Source organism: Callorhinus ursinus, unplaced genomic scaffold, assembly GCF_003265705.2.
Source record: "Callorhinus ursinus isolate GAN/ISIS: 27379988/994484 unplaced genomic scaffold, GSC_fseal_2.0 scaffold77, whole genome shotgun sequence".
In the NCBI taxonomy this organism is placed as follows: domain Eukaryota; kingdom Metazoa; phylum Chordata; class Mammalia; order Carnivora; family Otariidae; genus Callorhinus; species Callorhinus ursinus.
In genome coordinates this window covers 1,869,949-1,890,848 of record NW_027397139.1, presented here as the reverse complement: position 1 = coordinate 1,890,848, position 20,900 = coordinate 1,869,949, and the positions used below count along the sequence as shown (strand labels likewise).

Below are 20,900 nucleotides of genomic sequence, written 5' to 3'. Positions count from 1 at the left end.
CCCCTTGGATGAGTTTTAGTGCCAGCACCTCGATCCAGCTTCAGGACACCTCCAGTGGGCAGGAAGTTCCCTCTTTTCTCTCTGGTGGCACCTCTTCTGCAAACTGCACACACGGATTCATGCCGTATGTTTGGCCAGACTGATACTACCCCATACTACTTTTGACTTTTGGGAAAAGCATGCTCTGCCCCCAGCCCGGGTGGCAGGCGCTCCAGGATGGGACAGGGATCTGTGGCTCTGAGTGCCCTAAGTTCAGGCTGAAGGGGTGGGTGCTGCTGGGTAGGGAGCAAGAGGCCCTGCTCCTGTATGCCTCCCCGCATGCCTGACCCCCTCTTGCTGCTTTCTGGCAACTCCCCAGGCCCAGATCCCACCTGGCCTTTGAATGATCACATTGGCAATGATGTGTCTGCATCGGGCAGACAGAGGCCTGTCACAGGCTCCTGCGTTTATGAGCAGCAGGGCCACGTCGGCTGACGGTACCCCCTGCGAACTGGGCACCTGGGAAGTGAGCGAGCCTGGAACAGAGCTGGATCTTCACCCAGAGCACCCACGTGACTTCCATGCACAAGTGTTGGCCTGTGGGTGTTAACAGTAAAGACCAGTTGGGGGAGGGGCTGTTCTTTCAAAGACGGTGTTATCACTCCAGACCTGTGGCATCTTTGGGGAGAAGCAGGGAATCTGACACTCAGGAGAGAAAGAGCATATGCAGTGGAAGGATCCACGAAAGGAACTGGGGAGCTGCTGCACGCCACGAGCCAGCAGGGCAGCCCCTCCAGTAGCAAGCCAAACACGGAAAGCCAGAAGCTGCTTTCACGGGGGCGAGCGGATGATGGCCGCCTGCACTGGCAGGCACGTCCGCTGTGGCCACTTGGTGGTAGCTGGGGAAGCAGTTCGAATCCTGTGGGGTGGGAGGAAGCCAACAGCAGGCCTCCAACTGAATCATCTCCACAGGGAAACCTGATCAACACACGCGACACGGAAAATAAAGGGGCCAATCTGCAGGCTCGGTGACCTGGGCAGATGACCTGCTTTGATGATGTAAAGGTTTAAGAGAAAACAAGAGGAGGAAGAGGAGGAGGAGGAAGCTGGCACGGAGGCGCCAGGAGGAGGGGAGATGTGCAGGGCTGCTCAGGGCTGCACTGTCCCGGATGGGCACCGCGTGTCCCTAACTCCAGTGTCCTGCACCTCGTCCAGCCACCTTGTGTTTGGGGGCCACCTGAGACGCTCCAGGACCACCTCCCAGGGTAACACTGGAGGTCACCTGCACTCTCCTGGCCCGGGCTTCCCCTCCTGCCTCTGCGTAGCTAACTTCTCCCTGCCCAGCTGTGGGTATGCCAGGATGACCTTTCCCTCACCAGGCATAGAGGGGAGAAGCTGCTTGTCGGCACTGCTGGAGAGCCGGAGTGAACGGCACAGAATAGGTGACCGAGACCAGGGCCCCGGGGCAAAGGGGGCCTTGAGGGTCCAGGCCCAGCCACTCTGGCTATGGCCCTACACGAGCCATCCTGAGATCTGGGCCGGTGAACAGGCCTCCCAGCTCTCGCGTGTGAGCCTGGCTGCCTCGTTAGCGATGGCTGTCAGAACGGGGGTCAACAGGCCGGCACCAGCTAATGACCACGTTACGTGATGATCTGTGTCTAAAGCAGGAGAGGATACAGAAGGGGCACGAGAGTCTGTCTCCTGGCCTTGGGGACCAGCCCTCTGGCGGGGGCGATGAGAATGTCCGACATAGCAGCAACGCAGGGAAGAACACGGTGAGAGTCACAAAGGAAGTGTGAATGTGCCCAGAGGGTGGCGGGATGCAGCTCCGAGCTGGACGAGCCACAGGGCCAGTGCTATCTGAGCTGGGCCTGTAGGGCAGGGTCCCAACTGGCAGAGCCAGGCCAGGTGGGCACGGAGAGTTCTGGGTTCTGGGTGAGATGCAGGTTTGGGGCACAAGGGCTACCATTCCTGGCCGACTATGTGCCAGAAACTGTGTAGGCCCATGCACTGTATCTACTGATGAAGGTGCAGGGACCAGCCAGCCCGCTTCATGGATGAGGAAACTGAGGGGTGAGAGGCTGTGGAGCTGTAAGTGGAGGACGTGGGTGCTGTGCCCAGACCTGTCGGACTTGCCAGTCCACCTGCATTGTGTCCTGTGCTGGAGGACTGGGCAGCAATAGGATGTGGGTGAAGCCTGGGGCCCGTGCGGGCCTCCGAGGGCTGTGGGGAGGTGTCAGAATGCCGTGTGCACAATGCCTGGACATGGGAAGCCCCAAAAGGCAGCAGTGATGATCCTGGGCGGAGCTGAGAAATTCCTGAGCCAGGGTGATGGCGTAGGGAGGGGAGCCCCCCCCCCCGCTGCCGGAGGACAGACACACTCCCTCCAGATCCCTTCCAACTCCACCCGCCTTCCTGCCACCTCCTAACATCTGGAAGGCTTGGAGCCAAACGCTGCAGAGCAAACCCCTCTAGTTTCCATCACGGTCTTCTGTCTCATGACCCAGAGTCCACGGCATGGGCAGAGCCGAGGTTTGTCTGCTGCCCCTCCGAATACAAGGCTGCTGGCCTTCTCGTAGCTCTCCCTCCTCTTGCCATGCTCCTGGGCCCCCACCTTAGGGGGCACTAGCAGAGACACCACCTGGTCTACTCTTTGGCTAACGGGACTCTCTTTCTGAAAAGGCAAGGCGAGCTGAGCACGCTTCTGGGTGGGTGATGTGTGTGGTGCACTGGCTGCCCCCAAACCCCCTTCTCTTGATGGTCTGTCCCTACCCAGAAACCTTCAGTGGCCCCTGGTGTCACCAGGATACTTGGAAAATTCCCAAAGCCCGGGCCCTTGTGAGCTGCTTGAGGACAAGCTGCTTGATGACTGGGGTGGAGCTCCCTCGTGGCTCTGAGAGCAAAGGCCACGAGACGTGGGGCTGGGCCACAGTTTGGGGGGTGAGGAGGAGGTGCCAGGGAAGTACAGCCTGTGGAAACATCATCTGCACCCTAACAGACCTTCATTCCCCTCCTGGGAGGAGCCGGAGGACACGCAGCAGACATGTGAGCAGAAGACCGAAAGCTCTTGGCACTAAGTGAGACGCTTCATCCGTCACAGGTCCTCCATAAATATTTGTGAGGTGACTGGGAGAATAAGTCACCAGCCCCTTGGTTAAACCTCACAGAGGGCAGGCTTCGGACAAGTCAGAACTTCCGGAGACATACCGGGAATTCTGAAATTTCCCCGGATTTGCTGGTACCCTTCATGCCTCAGGGCGCATGCTTCCTCTCCTCCTAGCCATCCCAACTCAGTGTTTTCTAAAAAGCAGCTCGGTGGAAGGGTGCAGTGGAAATGATCAAGCAGGAAAAGTCTTCTGAAGTTATGTGCCACATGAAAACTCCCAACTGGACGCTGCGACTGCCAGATCAGGCCCTGGCAGACAGACACGCAGGCAGACACGCACCCAGACACACCCCTGCACGTGGTACTTCATCGGGAACCTGGTTCTGGGTGCCAGAGGACCGTGGCCTCTGAAGATCTCTTAGCAGAAGGGGTGGTGGTAGCCACGATGCTGGCTCAGAAGCAGAAGCCAGAGGTCCCCTAGACTGCAGGGCCGCACCAGCTCTGGTCTCCCAGCCAGAGTGGGGCTGGCTGTTGTCTGGGGAAAGAGCCAGGAAAGCTGTGGAGAGGAGCTGGGCAGGGGGGCCCTGGTCAGACCTGGCCTCTCACTGCCGAAACCCCCGTGGTCTTCTGCCACCCGCAGGGCCGGTCGTTGATGTCCTGTCTTGGGCTGGCCTGAGCCTCCCCCATCCCTGCACAGATGCAGCTCAGGACTGCTTGGCTCCCGGCTCCTCGAGATAGAGAATGGGACACTGGGCTGGCACGGGGAGATAAACGCTGTGCTGTCTGGAAGGTGGCGAGCCAAATGCCACACGAAGTCCAAGCTGCCGCTGCCCTGCCTGGCACAGGCTGTTCGAATGCCGGGGGGAAATCCCTCAAACAAGAAAATCCCTCAAAGTCACCTGTCTGGCTTCATCTGAAAGTCTGAGGTGGCCACGGCAAGGGCACTGGGAGCGACGCAGGAACTGACCACTGTAAAGAAGTGACTTTAGAGGGAGGTGGCGAGGCAGACGGGGGACCGTCACCCAGTGACTGTCCCGGTGGAGTAAGGAGCCAGATAATGAAGTTCTGTGTGCTGCTGTCCCGGAGATGGAAAAGGGATGCGACGGAGGCCTGGTCTTGAGGCCCTGAGCTCTGCTTTTGCAGAGTTAAGTCTGGGTCCTGGCAGGGGGAGGCTCCCGCCGGGCAGACACCAAGACAGCTGCCCCTCCAGCTCCAGGCTAAGAAGAACTTTTCTTCACTGACTCCGCTAGAGCCTGCTTCATCCACCCCTCCCTGCGACTGTCACACTGCTTGCCTGCCAGGCCGACAACACCCAGAAATCCGTCTGAGGGCCGCATGTGTCTCTGCAGCCCTCCACATGCCCGAACCAGGCCTGCCCCCACCCTGGCTCGGACTCTCCTCGTTCCTCCCCAAGACCCCGGGTAGCCTCTGCCCGGGTCTCCCTCCCCAGGCCTTGCTCCTGCCTCCTGTACAGAACCCTGCACGAGTCAAATCGGAGCCTGCCACCCTCTCCCCGCACCTGCCCTGTCTTTGCACTGCAGCCCCCACGACTGCTCCCCTCCCCTCCCCTCCATACCCCTCCCCTCCCCGCCACTCCAGCCTAATCCCTGTGTGGAGTGGGGGGGGGGGACTGAGGCCTCGGCTTCAGTGTAACTTCCTGTTAGAGTCCCCCATGCCTTTCAGAGCTCTTCCTGTTCTAATTCTGCATGCCACGCATGCCATGGATCCCACATTTGTCTCTGGGTGATGGCCAGCTCCCAGGGTGCGGGGACCCCATGTGTCTTGCTTTCTGGCCCAACCCAGCACATTGCATGGGTTTGATGGACACCACCTGACTGGTTGGCCCAAGGCCCACTGAAGGGCAGACTCTTGCTGGCCCCTCTCCCCACCTGCAAAGGGCAGGCTCAAGATGAAGCCTCCCTCACCTCCTAGGGCATGGCTAACGAGACAGAGGTGCAGCAGCACAGGAGGCCCCAAAGGCTGGGAGAGATCTGTGCACACGAGGCCGCGGAGGAACAGCGAGGGGCTGGGCAGACACAGACAGTTGCAAGGTGCCATTTCTTGTTGCTCGGTCCCAGTTCCCAGATGTTATGGAGCTGGCCTCAGCCCTCTCTGTTTGAGGGAAGTGCCTTGTTCCTCCCTGCAGGGTGACTCAGCAGTCCTAGGAGATGTGGTAACAAGGAACTCACCCTGCCTGGCCCCAGCTCCACGTGGATGGTGTGGGGAGAGGGCAGGCTGGCCAGCACTGGCCACGGGCAGGGATTTCCCCTCACGGTCTGTCTGGCCGGGAGCCAGGGGCTGAGCACCCTCCCGACGCACTGTGGTGCGGCAGTGGCCTAAGATCCTAGGTGCAGCTCCTCTGGGGACCCTCCCAGTTTCCTTGTCAATGAAATGGAGTGTTGGCTCAAGTTCAACAGTAAAGATTGGCAATCCTGGGATTTCTATGAAGATGCCAAGTTTCCCCAAAAGGAATCAGAAGCCACTTAACAGAACTGGTCCCCACTTTCATCCATGGTTCACCAGTTCCCTGGTTGATCTCATAGAAACTGGGGGAGGAAGTGGGCCGTGCTGGGTGCTGAGAAGAGCCAGCCTCTAGCTCTGAAGCACTTAGGGCTTGCAGAGGGAGGCAGGACAGCAGGAGCTAAGGAGGGGTCATGCAGCACAGATGATGTTCTGTGGTCTTGCTGCCTTGCTGGCCCTTCTGTCATCCTTGAGACCCCAAGAGGAAGGGACAGAGCCATCAGAGAGCTCCAGCAACCACCTGGCCTAGCTGTGGCCTCTGGGCAGGTATCTTTACCTTATAAATGGGATAACTAAGACCCAGGAGGCCCCAGGATGTGCCGTGCCAAGGGCCAGGCAGCATAGTGCGTATGCGCAGGGGTGCTGGGGGGCGGGGTGGTGGTGGTGGTGGTGTACGTGCATGTGTGTGTCCAAGCCAGGCAGGAGTCCCAAAATAGTTAAGTCCAACCCAACTCGAGGCTGTCCCTGGACTTCTCTGGCTTGTTTCCTCATTTTCAGAGGCGAGCTGGGTGTCAGGGTGCTGGGAGACAAGAGGCTGATTAATAGTGAGCATGGGTCTGCTGGAGACTAAGGATGGCACTTGGGGTGGGCTGCAAATGCCAACCCTCCCACCAGCGAGCGTGGAGCCACATCTCAGGCCCTGTAAGCGGGTGGTCAGGAGGACCTTACCTGCTCCTGGACACCAGGCCAAGAACCTGAGTTTAAAGCAGGGCGGCCGTCCAGGACTACTCTGAGTTAACTGTGCCGGCCCAGACACCAGAGACCTGAAGTTGAGGGCCAGCTTTGCCCTGAGCCTTCTGGAACACCACACAATACCCACGGCTTAGGGCTGACAGGGGGCCAGAACTCCTGGAACACTACAGAGCCCTGTGCAAACACCAAGGGTGCACCAGACTGGAGCCGTTTAGGGGGCTCACCAGTCTCCCTCACGCAGACCCGTGCCCATGGCATGGTGCTACTGACCTGGAAAGAATAGAACAGGAGTTCTCTCAGGCCGCTGGCTGTGACTCGGCCCAGGACGCACCCTGGGAAAGTGAGGAATCTGGGCGGCACGAGACCGGGGTGGGGGGGGGGTGGCTCAGGCTGCAAGCTCATTCGGCTTCCTCCTAGGACAGGCGGAAGGAACGAGGCCTGCTGACCAGGGGACTCTGAGCTGGGCCTGATCCCAGCTGGTGCCCCTGGCTGTAGAGAAGGTTTTTCCCAACCCCCCCACTGGTCCAGGGGCACCCACCTGTCTCAACTGCAAAATCAGTCTTGGAAGGCCAGAGCTGGAAGGGGTCTAGTCTCAAAATCACTGTCAGCCACCTCAGCACAGAGGAGGACACCAACAGGGCTGAGGAGGAAGGAGCTGCCTGGGTCAGGCAGGTAGTCCGCGGTGGTCACGGGGGCAAACTGCCCCTATCCCCCCAGCTGCCACCCGCCCTTTAGTGACCCGGCCTGTTCTTCCATGGGACGCACGTGCGCGCACCGCGCGCACGCACGCACACACACACACACACACACACTGCTGTCAGCACCCAAGCCACGTGTGTGCGCGCGCACACACACTACACACACTACACACACACACACACACACACACTACACACACACTACACACACACACACACACTGCTGTCAGCACCCAAGCCCCAGTGGAGGGAGCACCCAAGACTTTGAAGTTCTCAGGGACTCTGCCGCAGGCCACCGATGCAGAAGTGCAGGTCTCAGGGGCCCTTTCTCCTCCCTCAGGGTTCATCTTCATTCCAGCAATGCCACTTGGGACTGCCTGGCTCCACCTCCTCGCCCCACCTCCCCGCTCCAGGGCGCCCCAGTCGGCAGTGCGGGGTGAGGAGCTGGGAGGGCAGCATGGGCCTGGCTCCCAGTAGGTGCTTGGGCAACCAATATTCGTTGAGACAATAGATACGTGTTGGCATGCACACCCTGCCCTCTGGGAGCTACTGGGCGGGGGCTCTCCGCAGAAACAAGCACCACCTCTGCCTACCAGGCCATGACTTTACACAAGAACGCAGACTCTGCTGAGCCTCAGTTTCCTCAACTGTAAGATGGGAGGTGGTGACGACGTGCTACGGGACTCAGGCATGAACGTGCTTTAAAACCCACAGACTAGGGGCGCCTGGGTGGCTCAGACAGTTAAGCGGCTGCCTTTGGCTCAGGTCATAATCCCAGGGTCCAGGGATCCAGCCCTGCATCAGGCTCCCTGCTCAGTGGGGAGTCTGCTTCTCCCTCTCCTGCTGCCCCTCCTCCCTGCTCTGCGTGCGCATGCCCTCTATTTCTGATTTTATTTATTTGAGAGAGAAGGAGCAGGAGGAGGGGCAAAGGGAAAGGGAGAAGCAGTCTCCCCGCTGAGCAGGGAGCCAGATGTGGGACTCGATCTCAGGACTCCTGGATCATGACCTGAGCCAAAGGCAGACACTTAGCCAACTGAGCCACCCAGGTGACACCTCTCTCTCAAATAAATAAATAAATTCTTTAAGAAAAAGGGGGGGGGCAGCCACCTGGGTGGCTCAGTCGTTAAGCGTTTGCCTTTGGCTCAGGTCATGATCCCAGGGTCCTGGGATCAAGCCCCACATTGAGCTCCCTGCTCAACAGGAAGCCTGCTTCTCCCTCTCCCCCTGCTTGTGTTCCCTCTCTCGCTATGTCTCCCCCTGTTAAATAAATAAATAAAATCTTAAAAAAACAAAACAAAACAAAACAAAAAACAGCCCACAGACTATAGGTACAGGCCTGCTGCTCACCCCGGGGCAGGCCACCCAAGGAAAGGCGGCCAGAGGGCTGTGTGCGGGCTGCTGGGCAGCGTTCCACAACTTGGGCAAGGGCCAGAAGCAGGATCTGCCAGGCGGCCCACAGGACAGGGTGAAAGGCTTCCTGGGGAGCCCTCCTGAGGGACCCATGGTCCCACACATACATGACCACGCAGAGCCAGGCAGGGATAAAAACTGCGTCCACAGCAAGCTGATCTACTAGCTCTTCTTTTGCAAGAGAAACTCTGAGGGATCAGTAACGGGACCTTGACTCCAGAAAGCACACAGCACCAAGAATACCTGTTGATGGGCAGCTGTGATACACAATTCTTTGAGAGTGAGAGAGAGCAAGAGAGAGCGCAGGAACAGGGGGGTGGGACAGAGAGAGAGAGGGAGAAGCAGGCTCCGGAGCCTGATATGGGGCTCAATCCCAGGACCCCAGGATCCTGACCCGAGCCAAAGGCAGACACTTAACCAACTGAGCCACCCAGGAGTCCCTGCGATATACAACTCTGAAGCTCTATTTGTAGGAAAGGGAGGGAACAGGGCACTGAGATGAAACGACTTGGTTTGCAGGAAGACGGTGGGTAGGAAACCCCCAGTGGAGGGTAGGCCCTGGCACAGAACTGCTACCATGTCACATCCTGGCTGCCCCCCCTCTGCAGGCTACCCCTCCTCGTCCCGCATTCACTCAGCAACCAAGGTGGCCTGCTGGCCAACCCTGAACACCCCCGAGCAGAGGTCTCAAATTCATGTTAAACAATGGTGATGGAGGACTTCCTATCAATCCATCAGCTTTTAAGTCACCAACATGGGATCCAGGAACCAGGGAGTGACTTCTGCAGAGCTTCAGATTCCCTCCACAGAGCCCTTTACCTAAAAATGGCTGGGGGGGACCTGCTCTCAGCACGGTGACCCAGAAGTCGACTTGGCCAAACGAACCGGTCCCATTTTCTGGCTGACTTCGGCCATCAAGTTGGAGGAGGCGAGAGAGCTCACGGAGGATAAAACACACAAGCACATGTGCGCACACACCCACACCTTAAAGACGGAGCTGAAAACTTTTATCAGGGCAAGGCTTTAAGACCGTGCAGACCTACGGCTGCCATAACAAATTACTATAAACTCAGGGACAAACACCACAAAACGTTAAACAACCTGACACCATACAACATACAAAAATAAATCTTAAAGGGGTCAGAATTCCGACATGGATCTCACTGGGCTAAGACCAAGGTGTTGGCAGGGCCGCATTCCCGTCTAGGAGGGCTGGGGTTTTTGGTGCCTCTCCTGGCTTCTAGAGTGGCCCCCATTCCTTGGCTGTGGCCCATCCTGTCCTCAAAGCCAGCGAAGCCGACCTGCCACACTCCCTTCTCCCTGGCCCTCTGCTCTGCAGTCACACCTCCCTCTCACCACAGAGGGGACAGGAATGTGCCTTTAAGTGCCCTGATCCCTAGAGCAGGGCCCACCGGGTTAATTCCAAGTGATCTCTGCATCTCCAGGTCCACACCCTGGCTCCCATCGGCAAGGTCCCCGCGCCAAAGCAGCACACAGACGGGTTCTGTGGAGCAGGGCGAGTCACCCTGCCTGCCACAGGAACCACAGGTGGGTCTCGCCTCTCGTCCATATCAGTTCTGTTCTAGAATGTTGCAGCAAACACTGAGCTGTTGAATATGGAACCACTGCTCCTAGGGGAAACAACCGGGTCAGGCTCTCGTAAGCCTCTGGCCACAGCCTAATCAATACATAACCGTGTGTCACATGCATTTCTGTTTAAAGACACCTTATTTAACACACGCTATTGACTTGTCTACACTGAACTCGGCCAGCAGCGCCGTAACCCCCTCCTGAACCAAGCTCATCTGACACATGGGTTTCCTCCGTAAGGTACAACACAGCCTTCTCGCACTCAGGAACACGAACTGGCCCTGTAGCTCTGTGCTTGGGGCTGTTTCAAACAGCGAAATCACCCACAAAAAGCACAAAATTGTAAAAAACTGGCACTTAAATATACTACAAGGACACTGGCTAAGAATCTGAGCTGAAACACAACATCTCAGCAGGGAACTAGCACATCGGGAGACTCAAAATTGTTTGCCCCTCTGCACATGTTTGCAAATGACTGCAAAGTGCCCCAAGTACTGATTTGGGGGCTACAAATAAATACCAGCAAACAGGTGAAAGTGCACACACAGAATCTCCAATCAGGGAGCTTCGACTGTATATACCAGCGCAAGTGGCTCCTTTGCGACAAGGCTGGATGCCAGGTGCTTTCTGCAAACTCAATCTCACTGTGGAGAACAGAACTGAAAACACAGCTATTGAGGAACTGACAGGCTGATGAACAAATGAATTCTGTGAGGACGACACGGGGCAGACAGAGGGTTCTGGGTGCCGGCTGCAGCTACAGGCCCCCCTGGATCCACCCCAGCTAACCCCAGGCCTGGGGAGCCTCCGCCCCACCCACTCAGCATCCTGGCCAGGGCCCCCGGGTGGTACCGCAGAGTACACTTGAAATATCACCCTTATGAGTGTTCAGACACATGACTCCCGCCAGCTTTGGGCCCAGGACTTTAGGTCACACAAATTGAATACGATTTTTTTTTCCATGCTGCTACCATGGAAAACCTATATAGTTACATTAAATGAGGTGTAAGTCTGGAAAACTTCTCAGACACGTGCCTGAGAGGACATCTGCAAGAGTGCTCACTGCCACACAGTCTGAAAGAGCGAAGACATGGAAACATTGTAAATGCCCACTGGCAGGGGATGGTACAGCCATGCCAGGGAAAGGTGTTCAGCTGAGCTATGACACTAGAGCTACACAGGTCCGTGTGGACGGGAAGCAGGAAGGGTACCGAGCCAAAAGAGCAGCTTACACCAAATAACCACGCAACACTATCTGGAGGGGTAAACTTGCAAAACAACACTGTGCACCTTCTGGTGACAATTCACGTGCAGTAAAGGTGTAAATCAGGGAGGAGCTTTGCCTGTGACTGCAGTGCCCATGTTTTAGTGAAACTCTTGTGGGCGTGTGGCTACTATGGTGGCCCTTCTTTATATCTTTTCCCGTGTCTGAACCACTTCATGATACAGCAACACAAGACGTGGACGATACACAAACTTACGTGGACACATATAATTTAACATTAGCTAGATAATGGTTATGGACAACACATAATGTGGTGTGTCACTCCACGTAGCAGATCAATGTACCCACGTTAACGGTTATGATGTGAGGATGTGATTAACAATAAGGAACGCTAATAACAGCAGCAACAACCTTAACAAGGCGCCTGAGAAGTGACGTGCCCTTGACAGCACCCCAGGCACCCCACCACCCACTGGCTCGGGGCCTGGTAAGAGCGCCGGGAGCTACCCCAGTGACCTCTGCAAGAAGGTCAACCCTGCGGACTCCGCTGGAAAGCGGAGCGGACTCCTGGACTCCAGAAGCACAATGGAGGCAACTGGGCAAAAGGACTTTCTCCCCGCCCTCCTGAACTGGTGCACTTTCCTCCTGTCTCTGCAGCTTCCCACCTAAGACTCCCAAGCCCGCTTGTACTGAGGTGGTAGAGAGGCTCTACTCAACAGAAGGGGCCTGCTAGCACCTCCTGCCCACCCTGAGCTGAAGCTATGCTCTGGGGCAGCGCAGGGGGCCCGCTGTGGGAAGCACAGGACGGGAGAGAACACTCAGGTGTCCCTGAGGCTGTGGGAGAGAAAGGAACCTTGCAGGGAGCCCGAGACAGACGGTCAGACTCCGCTGTGAAGATGTCCCAGGCCAAAGCTGGGTGAGAAAGCCATCCGGATTGGGGCGTCCAGGACCTCCTCACAGCCCACCTTGGCGTGGGGCATCACTTGCATGCATTTCAGGACCCTGACCCAGATACCCACTTGGTGGTCAGCGGGGAGCTGCAGCAGCTCCTACGTTCCACAAAGATGCGGGAAATGCTGCCTTGCGCTGGGCAGAAAGCAGCTAGAGACTAACCTGTAGCAACGATTCTCAACTCTCAGGAGCTAAAGGTCAACCCTAGACCAGCCAGGTTCGATTCAGGGATGAAGAAATCCCATCCCCATTCCCTCAGCTGCCCTCTTGTGAACCACAAAGGCTGGCCTTGAAGGGCCAGTGCTGGGTGTCTGCCTCTAGACAATCACGGCTCTGATGGCCCAAGGCCTTCGGGCTGGCGTACCTGCCCCTCTGCCCCCAGGCAGCCACGGGGCCTCGTCTGGGAAGGTGAGTGGCTGGGACCAGGGGGAGCCTTGGAGGGCAAAAGGAGCAGGAAGTTCCCAGTTTCCTTCCCGCGGGGCTTCCTAAGAATGTGGGTTGCTACTCAATCCTGGGGCTGAGGCCCAAAATGACAGAAAGTTCATCATTCAACTGTTGCACTTTAGAAAAAGCAGGGCTGGGGCGCCTGGGTGGCTCAGTTGGTTAAGCGACTGCCCTCGGCTCAGGTCATGATCCTGGAGTCCCGGGATCGAGTCCCGCATCGGGCTCCCTGCTCAGCAGGGAGTCTGCTTCTCCCTCTGACCCTCTTCCCTCTCGTGCTCTCTATCTCTCAAATAAATAAATAAAATCTTTAAAAAAAATAGAAAAAGTAGGGCTGGGTGGAGGGGCACTGGTGAAAGAGATGTGACTTATGGGCCCAGGTGATGGCTGGGGACTCCCTGAGAGTATCGACTGAACCGTGCACTTACTGTCATGCCCAGCCAAAGCCAGGGGAACAATCTCTGAGCTTTGACTTCTTATTTTTAAACCAGCTGGACCTGTTCCTGATCGAGGGCTGTTAGCCACTCTGCTTCCCTGGGGTTCTGCCTAGGCCTGAGCAGGAGCCACCCCAGGGACATTGCAGGAGGCCATTGTCACTGTCACTGGACTGCCCCAGTCCCACTCAGAAGGAGTCCACCATTTCTGATAACTTGGTCAGCAAGCCATGGCCCAGGGGGGCCCTGGGCCTGTCACAAGCCACCAGGTAGCCCTGCTCCATCAGGAGCTCAGGTCTGATGAGCAGAAGAGCACATTCTGGTGTGAGGATGTGTTTGGCGTGTGGCACATGGGCACGAGAGCACTGGGTCAGATGCTCAGAGGATGGAGATGTCTTTCCAGTGGGCGGCCACAGGAGAGGGTAAGGATAAAGGGAGATACAAACAGGGCTTTACAGGGTAAACAGGAAGTGGACAGAGAGACCAGGTTGGGATGCGGAAGGTGAGGCACAAGGCAGTATAAAGTAGCCCGGCCGGCAGGCAGACTGGTCAGACTGGACTGTGCCACCCATGAAGGGAAGAGGTGGGATTTAAAACTGGGACCAGGCGGGGCTCCAGGAGGTCCTGAATGCCAGGTCAGCTGGGGATGTTCACCTTTCTGCTCTGCTTCCTTTAGGCGTGCTGACGCTACAGCTCTGGCATCTGCACCCATAACCCATGATGCAACCATTCGCTCACTAGTGTGCAAATGTCCGTCTGTCCATCTATCCACCCAATTCTTCCTGAGTTCCCGGGACAGGCCAGGGACTGGGCTCAACTGGGCACACAGCAGTGGCAGAACCACACGGGCCCTGTCCACAAAGACTTAGGATCCAGTGACAAAGACACCAATCTTAGTCCTCAACTGGAAAGGCAGCTACACGGGAGTCAGAGAGACAGGAAGACAGGGGCTCTGAGTGCCCAGGGGCTGGGGAGACGTCTTGCAGAGGCTGAAGGGACACATGGAAGGTGAACTGAATGTTCATCTACCAAAGGCAGGTAGGGCTGCTGAGCCCGGGAGAAGAGGCCGTGTCCTCTCTGACACTCAGCGGATACTTCGCGTGGCTGGGCTAGGATAGGGCACCCCTTACGAATGCGAGCCCTGCTGGGACAGTGGCCACTGGGCTAGTGGTCTCAGGCACCGGAAGTGACACCACTGGAGGTGCCTGATTCCCAGGTGTGGAACTCTGAGCAGCTGGGCAGTGACCCAATGCTGAGTCAGGTCCTTTGGAGGAAATCACACTTCTATTTTCCTGCTGTGGTTGGGAGTCTCCGCGTGACCCTCGCTCTCTGGGCCTAGTCAGCAGGTTTTTTTCTAGGAGCGGAGCGGAAAAGGAAGATGGAGCTGTCCTCTGGGATCCTGCGTTCGTGGAACCCTGGTTACTGCCTAACAGGAAATGAGCGGAAATGTACCCAAACTGCAGTGCTCTGTAGAAGCAGCTGCCAAATCCAGCCCTGTGAACGGCTTGGGGGGGGGCGGGGGCAGGGACAAGGAGGGAGGAAGGGGAGGGGGAAGGGAGAGGAGAGAGGGGAGAGAGGAGAGAGCAAAGAGGAGAGAAGACAGAAACCAGCTGCTGCCAATCTGACACACTCCTCCATCCAGCTTGCCAGGGACAGCTTTGAAAAAGAACCAGAAAAAGCCACCCCTAAAACTTCACCAGGCAGAAAAAGCCATTAGGGTTTGAGTACAAGCGTAAAGACGCCTCAATGGGCCTGCAGATCTCCTAAGCCCCTGGGGCAGAAAAGGTCTGTTGCTGGAAAGCTTCAGCATCAAACCATCCTACAGCTTACAAATCTCAGCTCCTGCCTTGGAAATCGGGAACAGAAGACTACTTGACTTTCCCCTGGCCACCTCCCCCCACAACTTGCCACAGTGCCAAAACGTGCAGCACACTTGCCTCTGAAATCCTATGGAGGAAGTTGGCCCAAATTAAAAACTAAGTTTCCCCAGATTGGATCAGTATCAAAATATTGGCAACAACGGAAGAGGAGGAGAAGGGCTGAGACAGGCCAGAGCAGAACTGGCCTACGTCCTTGGATCAAAGGCCATGGGATGGGCTCGCCAGAGGCAAAGGGCAGGCCTGAGTGGTCCTGGTCACAGAGCCAAGCGTTTCCTCTGAGGAAAAAAACGAGCAGATGTGCATATGGACATCTGAGGGGCCAACCGGTGAGCTCAGGCCTGCAAACCTAAGGTTCAGAGGGCTCCACAAAGGGAAGGCTGGGTGGATGGGTGTGGGGATAAACAGCACTGTATCCCTGGTTCACTTAATAAGTTCTGGGGTCTCAGGAATGCAACAGCCTCCAATTTTTGAAACTGAACAGAGAGACACTATGAAATCCCTAACCTCACAGGCCATTATTCAGTGGCACGCGGACTATAATTAGGTATCCTATGGCTCTGCCTTCACACTGAGCCAGATAAGTAGGGAGAAGTGCACCCAGGCACGCTAACAGGTCTTTAATAAACACAGGGTTCTGAGTCAGAGGGGAACTTGCCACCTCATGTTTGGCAGGCATGGGTAGCAGAATCTGAGTATGATGCCCTCTTGGTCCTGGTTTGTTAACAAGAATATACGATTCTGTTTGGTTACAGAGTGCCTCCATGACTGTGAACAGTGGGTCCTGAGAAGGTGGTCGGGCGAACCCAGTTTTACAGACAGGCCTGGGAAGTGGTGGGGTTCCAGGAGGTCCCAGGATCCTTTGGGGGAGAGCAGTCTCATACTTGTTCTGTAGCTCCACGGTCCAGCCTAAAACACCAGGCTGGTGACCCAAAGCCGAGTTGGGAAGAGCAGCCTGGCCTGTCTACCGATGGAGCAGGATGGGAACATCTCTGTCCAGGGTCCCGCAGGGACACTGCCAGTTCAAGGGTCTTCTTACAGAGGGAGTCAGCAGAGTTGCTTCCGGCAAAGTTGGACTTAATCCAGTTCCCATCACACATGGATATCGCCAACAGCCAAAGCCATTCCCATGTCTGCTGCCCCAAGGCAGAAGATCTTCAGCAAGTTAGCGTGCAGCAGTTGAGCTCAAGGGCCTGGGGCAGGGACCCAATTTTGCCTGTCACCTGTTGGTTCTCAGCACACAGGTTTCATGCTTTTATTCCACTCAGGTGAAGGAACTACAAGTTCCAAACTTTTGTATCTAAGACTATTCCACATTTATTACTTAACAGGCCAAACCCTTTCCTGGGAAATCAAAAGCCTGATTCCACACAATAAGGTTTTAAAAATAGGTCAGAGCAGGTAGTACCTGCTGACGTTCCAAATACCAGCCACGTCCCCCAGATATTACTTACTCTAGCAGGTTGGCGTCCTGGGTGCCCCAGCCCACTCCCCACCCCATGCCTCTCAAAGGAAGTCTGATCTTTCCTCCTAGGCACAAACCCAGAGCCTAGCAAGCATCCAACGAACTTCAAAGCTATGTGATATGGCAGTCAGGAATTTTCCTCCTAGCTCTGACGGAACCAGTCTTTCAGTTCAAACTCTCTCCCTCCTTTCAAGCCAAAAGAAAAAAAGAAAAAAGAAAAGAAAAGAAAGAAAAAAACTTAAGCCAGCATTCCAGGCAGCTGCCAGATCTATCCCTAGTTACACTCTCAAATCTGGCCTGGCCACAAGAATTATCAGAAATCAGCGAGCAGCTGAGGCCTGGAAATTAACATCGTACCACAATGAGAAGTGAACTTCTGAGTTTGGATCTCACTAGCGGGGTCCCCTGACCCTCCTTAGTCCCCCAGAAATACTCAGATTAAAGCATCTCCCCCAGTTCTAGATGCGCAGAAGTACCAGGTGGGCGGTAGGATTGAGGCCCCAGACATCTTTTCCTTCCAGCGCTTTCCTCTACAGATTCTTCAGCAGGCCTCAGCCCAGCAGGCCTCAGCCCAGTAGCAGCCAGTTCTGAACAAGTAAAAGCTCACAAACTTCTCACACAAGCCCAAACTGACCTTATACAAGACCTGAATGCTTGCACCAGAGATGAACTAGCATGGCATTTGCCAGGATGCTGCCAGATACTAATAACTGGTTTGTTACCAGTATCATCAGTGAGATCAGAAACTTTTAATTAATATCACAGCCTCAATTGCTAGAAATCAAGCCTCTCCATGACCCACTCTCTCCCACATCCACCTGACTTCTTTTTCTCAACTTAGAAATAACACTGTTACAAGCCTCTGAGATCAAGAACCTGTTTCAAAGCATTGTTTCTCAACCTTGGTGCACTGACATGTGGGGCTGGATAATTCTTTGTTGTGGGTAAGGCTGTCCTGTGTATTATAAGATGTTTAGCAACCATCCCTAGCCTCTACCCACTCAATGCCAGTAGCCGCCCTCTCCCCAAGTGGTGACAACCAAAAACCGTCTCAGACATTGCCAAATGTTCCTGAAAGGGCACATGGGGCTGGGGAGGGGCGGGGGGGGGGGGGGGGGGGGGGGGGGGGGGAAGGGAAGGGTTAGTCACCCCAGCTGAAAAGTACCAATGCAAGCTTATACCTTCTTAAAAATACCAGATGCCAAAAGATACCCTGGGGTTCGAACAGCTTGGGATCTGGATGCTGAGTTGTATGTATGTGTCTATCTATGTATATGTGGTTATCCATGTTTTGAAAACGAAGAAAAGCAGGCGGCTATCACAAGAATGGCCCAGGAGAGATTTTTTGTTTTGGTATAATTATTCTCACTTCTCACAAATCTTAGGGCAGGGTTTCTCAACCTCGGCACTACTGGCATCTGGGCCCAGATAATTCTTGGTTGTGGGGGCTGCCTGTGCATTATAGGGTGTTGGGTGGCACCCCTAGCCTCCACCCACTAGATACTAATAGGAACTCAGGTTACGACAACCAAAAATATCTCCAGATATTGCCAATGTCTCCTAGAGAGCAGAACTGGCCCTGGTTGAGAACCACTGTCCTACAGGATGATATAAATGTCCCCACATCGCTTTGTGTAAAAAGGGGACTGCATTTACCCTTGTGCCAGATAAATGAGACCAGTGGCTGAAAGCATACTGCCTGTTCATATGGTGAGAATTCAAGAGACATTAATTACTGCCTCATACTCTCAACAGCCGACCCCACTCTGAGAACAAGAGGATGAAAAGAGGTGTACTGAGCAAGCACAAGAAAAGAAACACACAAGGAGATGGACACGTCTGGATAAACAACCGAGATGCTGGGGGCCTGTGGAAACAACTGCAGAAGAGCATGGAGCAGAGCCAGCATGATTCTTGAGAGCACAGCTCAGCAGAGGATTGATCAGGAGGCCAAGGCAGCCGCTCCCAAAGTAGGACGCGGCCGTCGCAGCAGCTCTTTGGGGATGGGCCCCAGAACGGCAAGATCACAGATCGATCTGAACCAGCAGCTTACACTGCACGGTGCTTTCCAGGTTTCAACGTATTTCTCACAAATCTGAGTGCAGGACACCCTGCTTCTCCCTGAGACCAAAAGCTCTGGTGGCCTGCCAGAGCGGCCTAGCTAGTGCCTCTAGCAGAGTGTGTCTGCTTGGGACAGTATGGGGTGTGGACCTCCAGCATGGGCCTTGAGAGCTGGGGGTTGGGAGGAGAGGGCCTCCCCTGCAGGAGGGACTACATCAAGGTCATCGTCAAGGTCCAAGACAGTAAGCCCCATCCCCAGGTGCTCTGGTCAAGCCCTGGGGATCTGGTGCCTGTTGGACAAGGTCTAACCCAGGGCCAGGTCCCTTTAATTCTATCCTGCTGGGGCAAAGGGCTGGACTCTCAGCAATAATCCTAGAACCCCTCTGGATTAAGTTTCTCTTCCACCAGGGGTTAGCCATCATCTGGGGTTTGCCCTAGATAAAACAGTAGGGTTGGGTCAGGACTTTTTCCATCAAGGGGCAAAAGGTACCAGCTGTGTTACTGTGGACTCATTTCTCTTCCCTCCCACTGAACTTCTCCAAATTGTGGGAAAAGCCCAGTCAGCCAGCAGGGACCACACCATCCCTAAGATGGTCGCTCATTCCTCCGAGGAGTCTGTCCACACAGACTCCATACCTAAGGTTCTTAATCTGGGATGGAGGAACCAACAGGATTCAAGGAATCTGGGACTTCGTGGATCTGAAACTATAAACTGAATTCCCCCATTGCCCAGTTTTCTGGAGAGTGGATCCCCAGCTTTCACCAGATTCACAAGCAATGGGGCCTGGACATTCCAAAAAAACCTATACTTAACCGTCACACGTAAAACACTATACTCTTGGATTCAGCATCCCCCTTCTGGGAATTTGATCTGTAAGTCCAATCCCACCTGTGAGCAAAGATAGTCAATGGATATTCACTACAGTATTGTTTGTAGCAGAAACCGACTGGAAACAATCTACACATCCATCAAGAGATGACTGGTTAAAATTTAACCAGCCCCCAACAAACAGATGACTGGAACACCACCAACCCATTACAAAGATCAAAGAAACTCTAGGGGTATGCTCTAGCGCAGTAGTTCTGGGGTAAGGGGAGAAGGGGAGTTCCCCCAGGGATATTTGGTAGTGCAGGGAGATATGTGTGGTGCTGGGATGGGGGGGTGCTCCTGGGATCCAGTGGGTGGGGTCAGGGATGCCGCTCATCACCCCACAGTGCCCAGGACGTCCCTCCGCAACAGAAAGCGATCTGAGGTGGAGAATTCCAGCTCTAGCGTTATCTCCAAAACCATGTAACGAAAAACTCGAAGCACAAAGGGCTACGTAGACTATGCTACCACCGCGCGCGGGCGCGTGTGTGCGTGTGTGTGTGTGTGTTTTAAAAGGAAAGGTGTAACGTATCTTTGCAAAGGGATGTGAATTGTGGGTGACAGTTCTCGCCGCTGGGGAGAGGGACTGGATGCCTGAGGGGCCGGAGGCGGAAACGGACTTTTCACTCTACCCTTTCCCAACTTTGTACCGGGTCCATCAAAAGGGGTTCTCGTTTGTTTGTTCTAAAGAACTACTCCAGACGCCAAGTTTCCCTCCCCTGGGCTCTCTGGCAAGAGTCCCGTGTCGACAGCCTCCGGAGTGTTTCTTCCCCTGCTCTTTCCCCACTCCCTGCCCTTTTACAGGGAAGGGAGGGGAGGGGTCCATGTCCCGGGTCAACCTCCGGGGGCGTCTCTGCCCCTCCCAGGGGTCTGCCCACCCTTCTCGGGGGGACCGGAGCCCACATGGCGGGCAGGGCCTGGGCCACGTCGTGGGCAGCCCCCTCCGTCCTGGGCTCTCCCCACCCAGCGGGGAACACGCGCCAACGCCGCCCCCTCGGTGCCCGCGGCCCCCTCCCGAGCCAGGGTCGGGCCTGGCCGGGTCCCCGCCTCCGGGCAGCCGGGGTCCCGGGGCTCGCTCCCCCCGCCTCGGCCTCCGCTCACCTGGCTCGCCTTGTAGAACTGCTTCTTCAGCCCCGCCACCGACATACTGCCTGCCGCCGTGGGGGCTCCCGCCCGGACCCAACGAACCGGAGGGACCGCGCAAGCGACAGGCTCCCGGGCGCCGCCGATACCCCGCGCGCCTCAGCGGGCCCCGTCGGCGCCGCCTCCACCGCCCTCTCGCCAGCTCCGCGCCCGCCCCGGCGCCGCCTCAGCCCCTCGCGCGCCCGCGCGGCCAGGATATTACATGGCAACCGCACACTTCCGGTGCCGGCCTGCGCGCGCCCCCGGCCCGACTGCGCACGCGCGCCCCCTGCCGGCCAGAGAGCGCACGCGCATGTCGTTTTCCTTGCCGAGGCTGCCTCCGCCTGCGAGCCGGCAGGAGCGAGCTTAGAGAGACCGGGGGGCTACAGCGTCCCCTGGAGGCCCCGGAGGTAGTCCTAAAGTTTTAGGAAAGGCGCTTAAATCCTGGAGAAGTTGGGAG

General features: G+C 56.0%; 1 protein-coding gene across 2 annotated transcripts in view; it reads right to left on the bottom strand.

Moving 5' to 3' along the window:
* Positions 1–20,658, bottom strand: part of SH3GL1 (SH3 domain containing GRB2 like 1, endophilin A2) — a 29,013-nt gene extending 8,355 nt beyond the window's left edge. The window contains exon 1 of one of the 2 annotated variants that reach the window (XM_073887294.1): positions 20,420–20,658. In XM_073887294.1, the coding sequence (XP_073743395.1) occupies positions 20,420–20,464 (45 nt within the window). In that variant the 5' untranslated portion in view covers positions 20,465–20,658. The remainder of the gene's footprint in view (positions 1–20,419) is intronic. The other variant, XM_025861073.2, reaches the window with a different exon arrangement.
* Between the last annotated feature and the right edge of the window lie 242 nt (positions 20,659–20,900).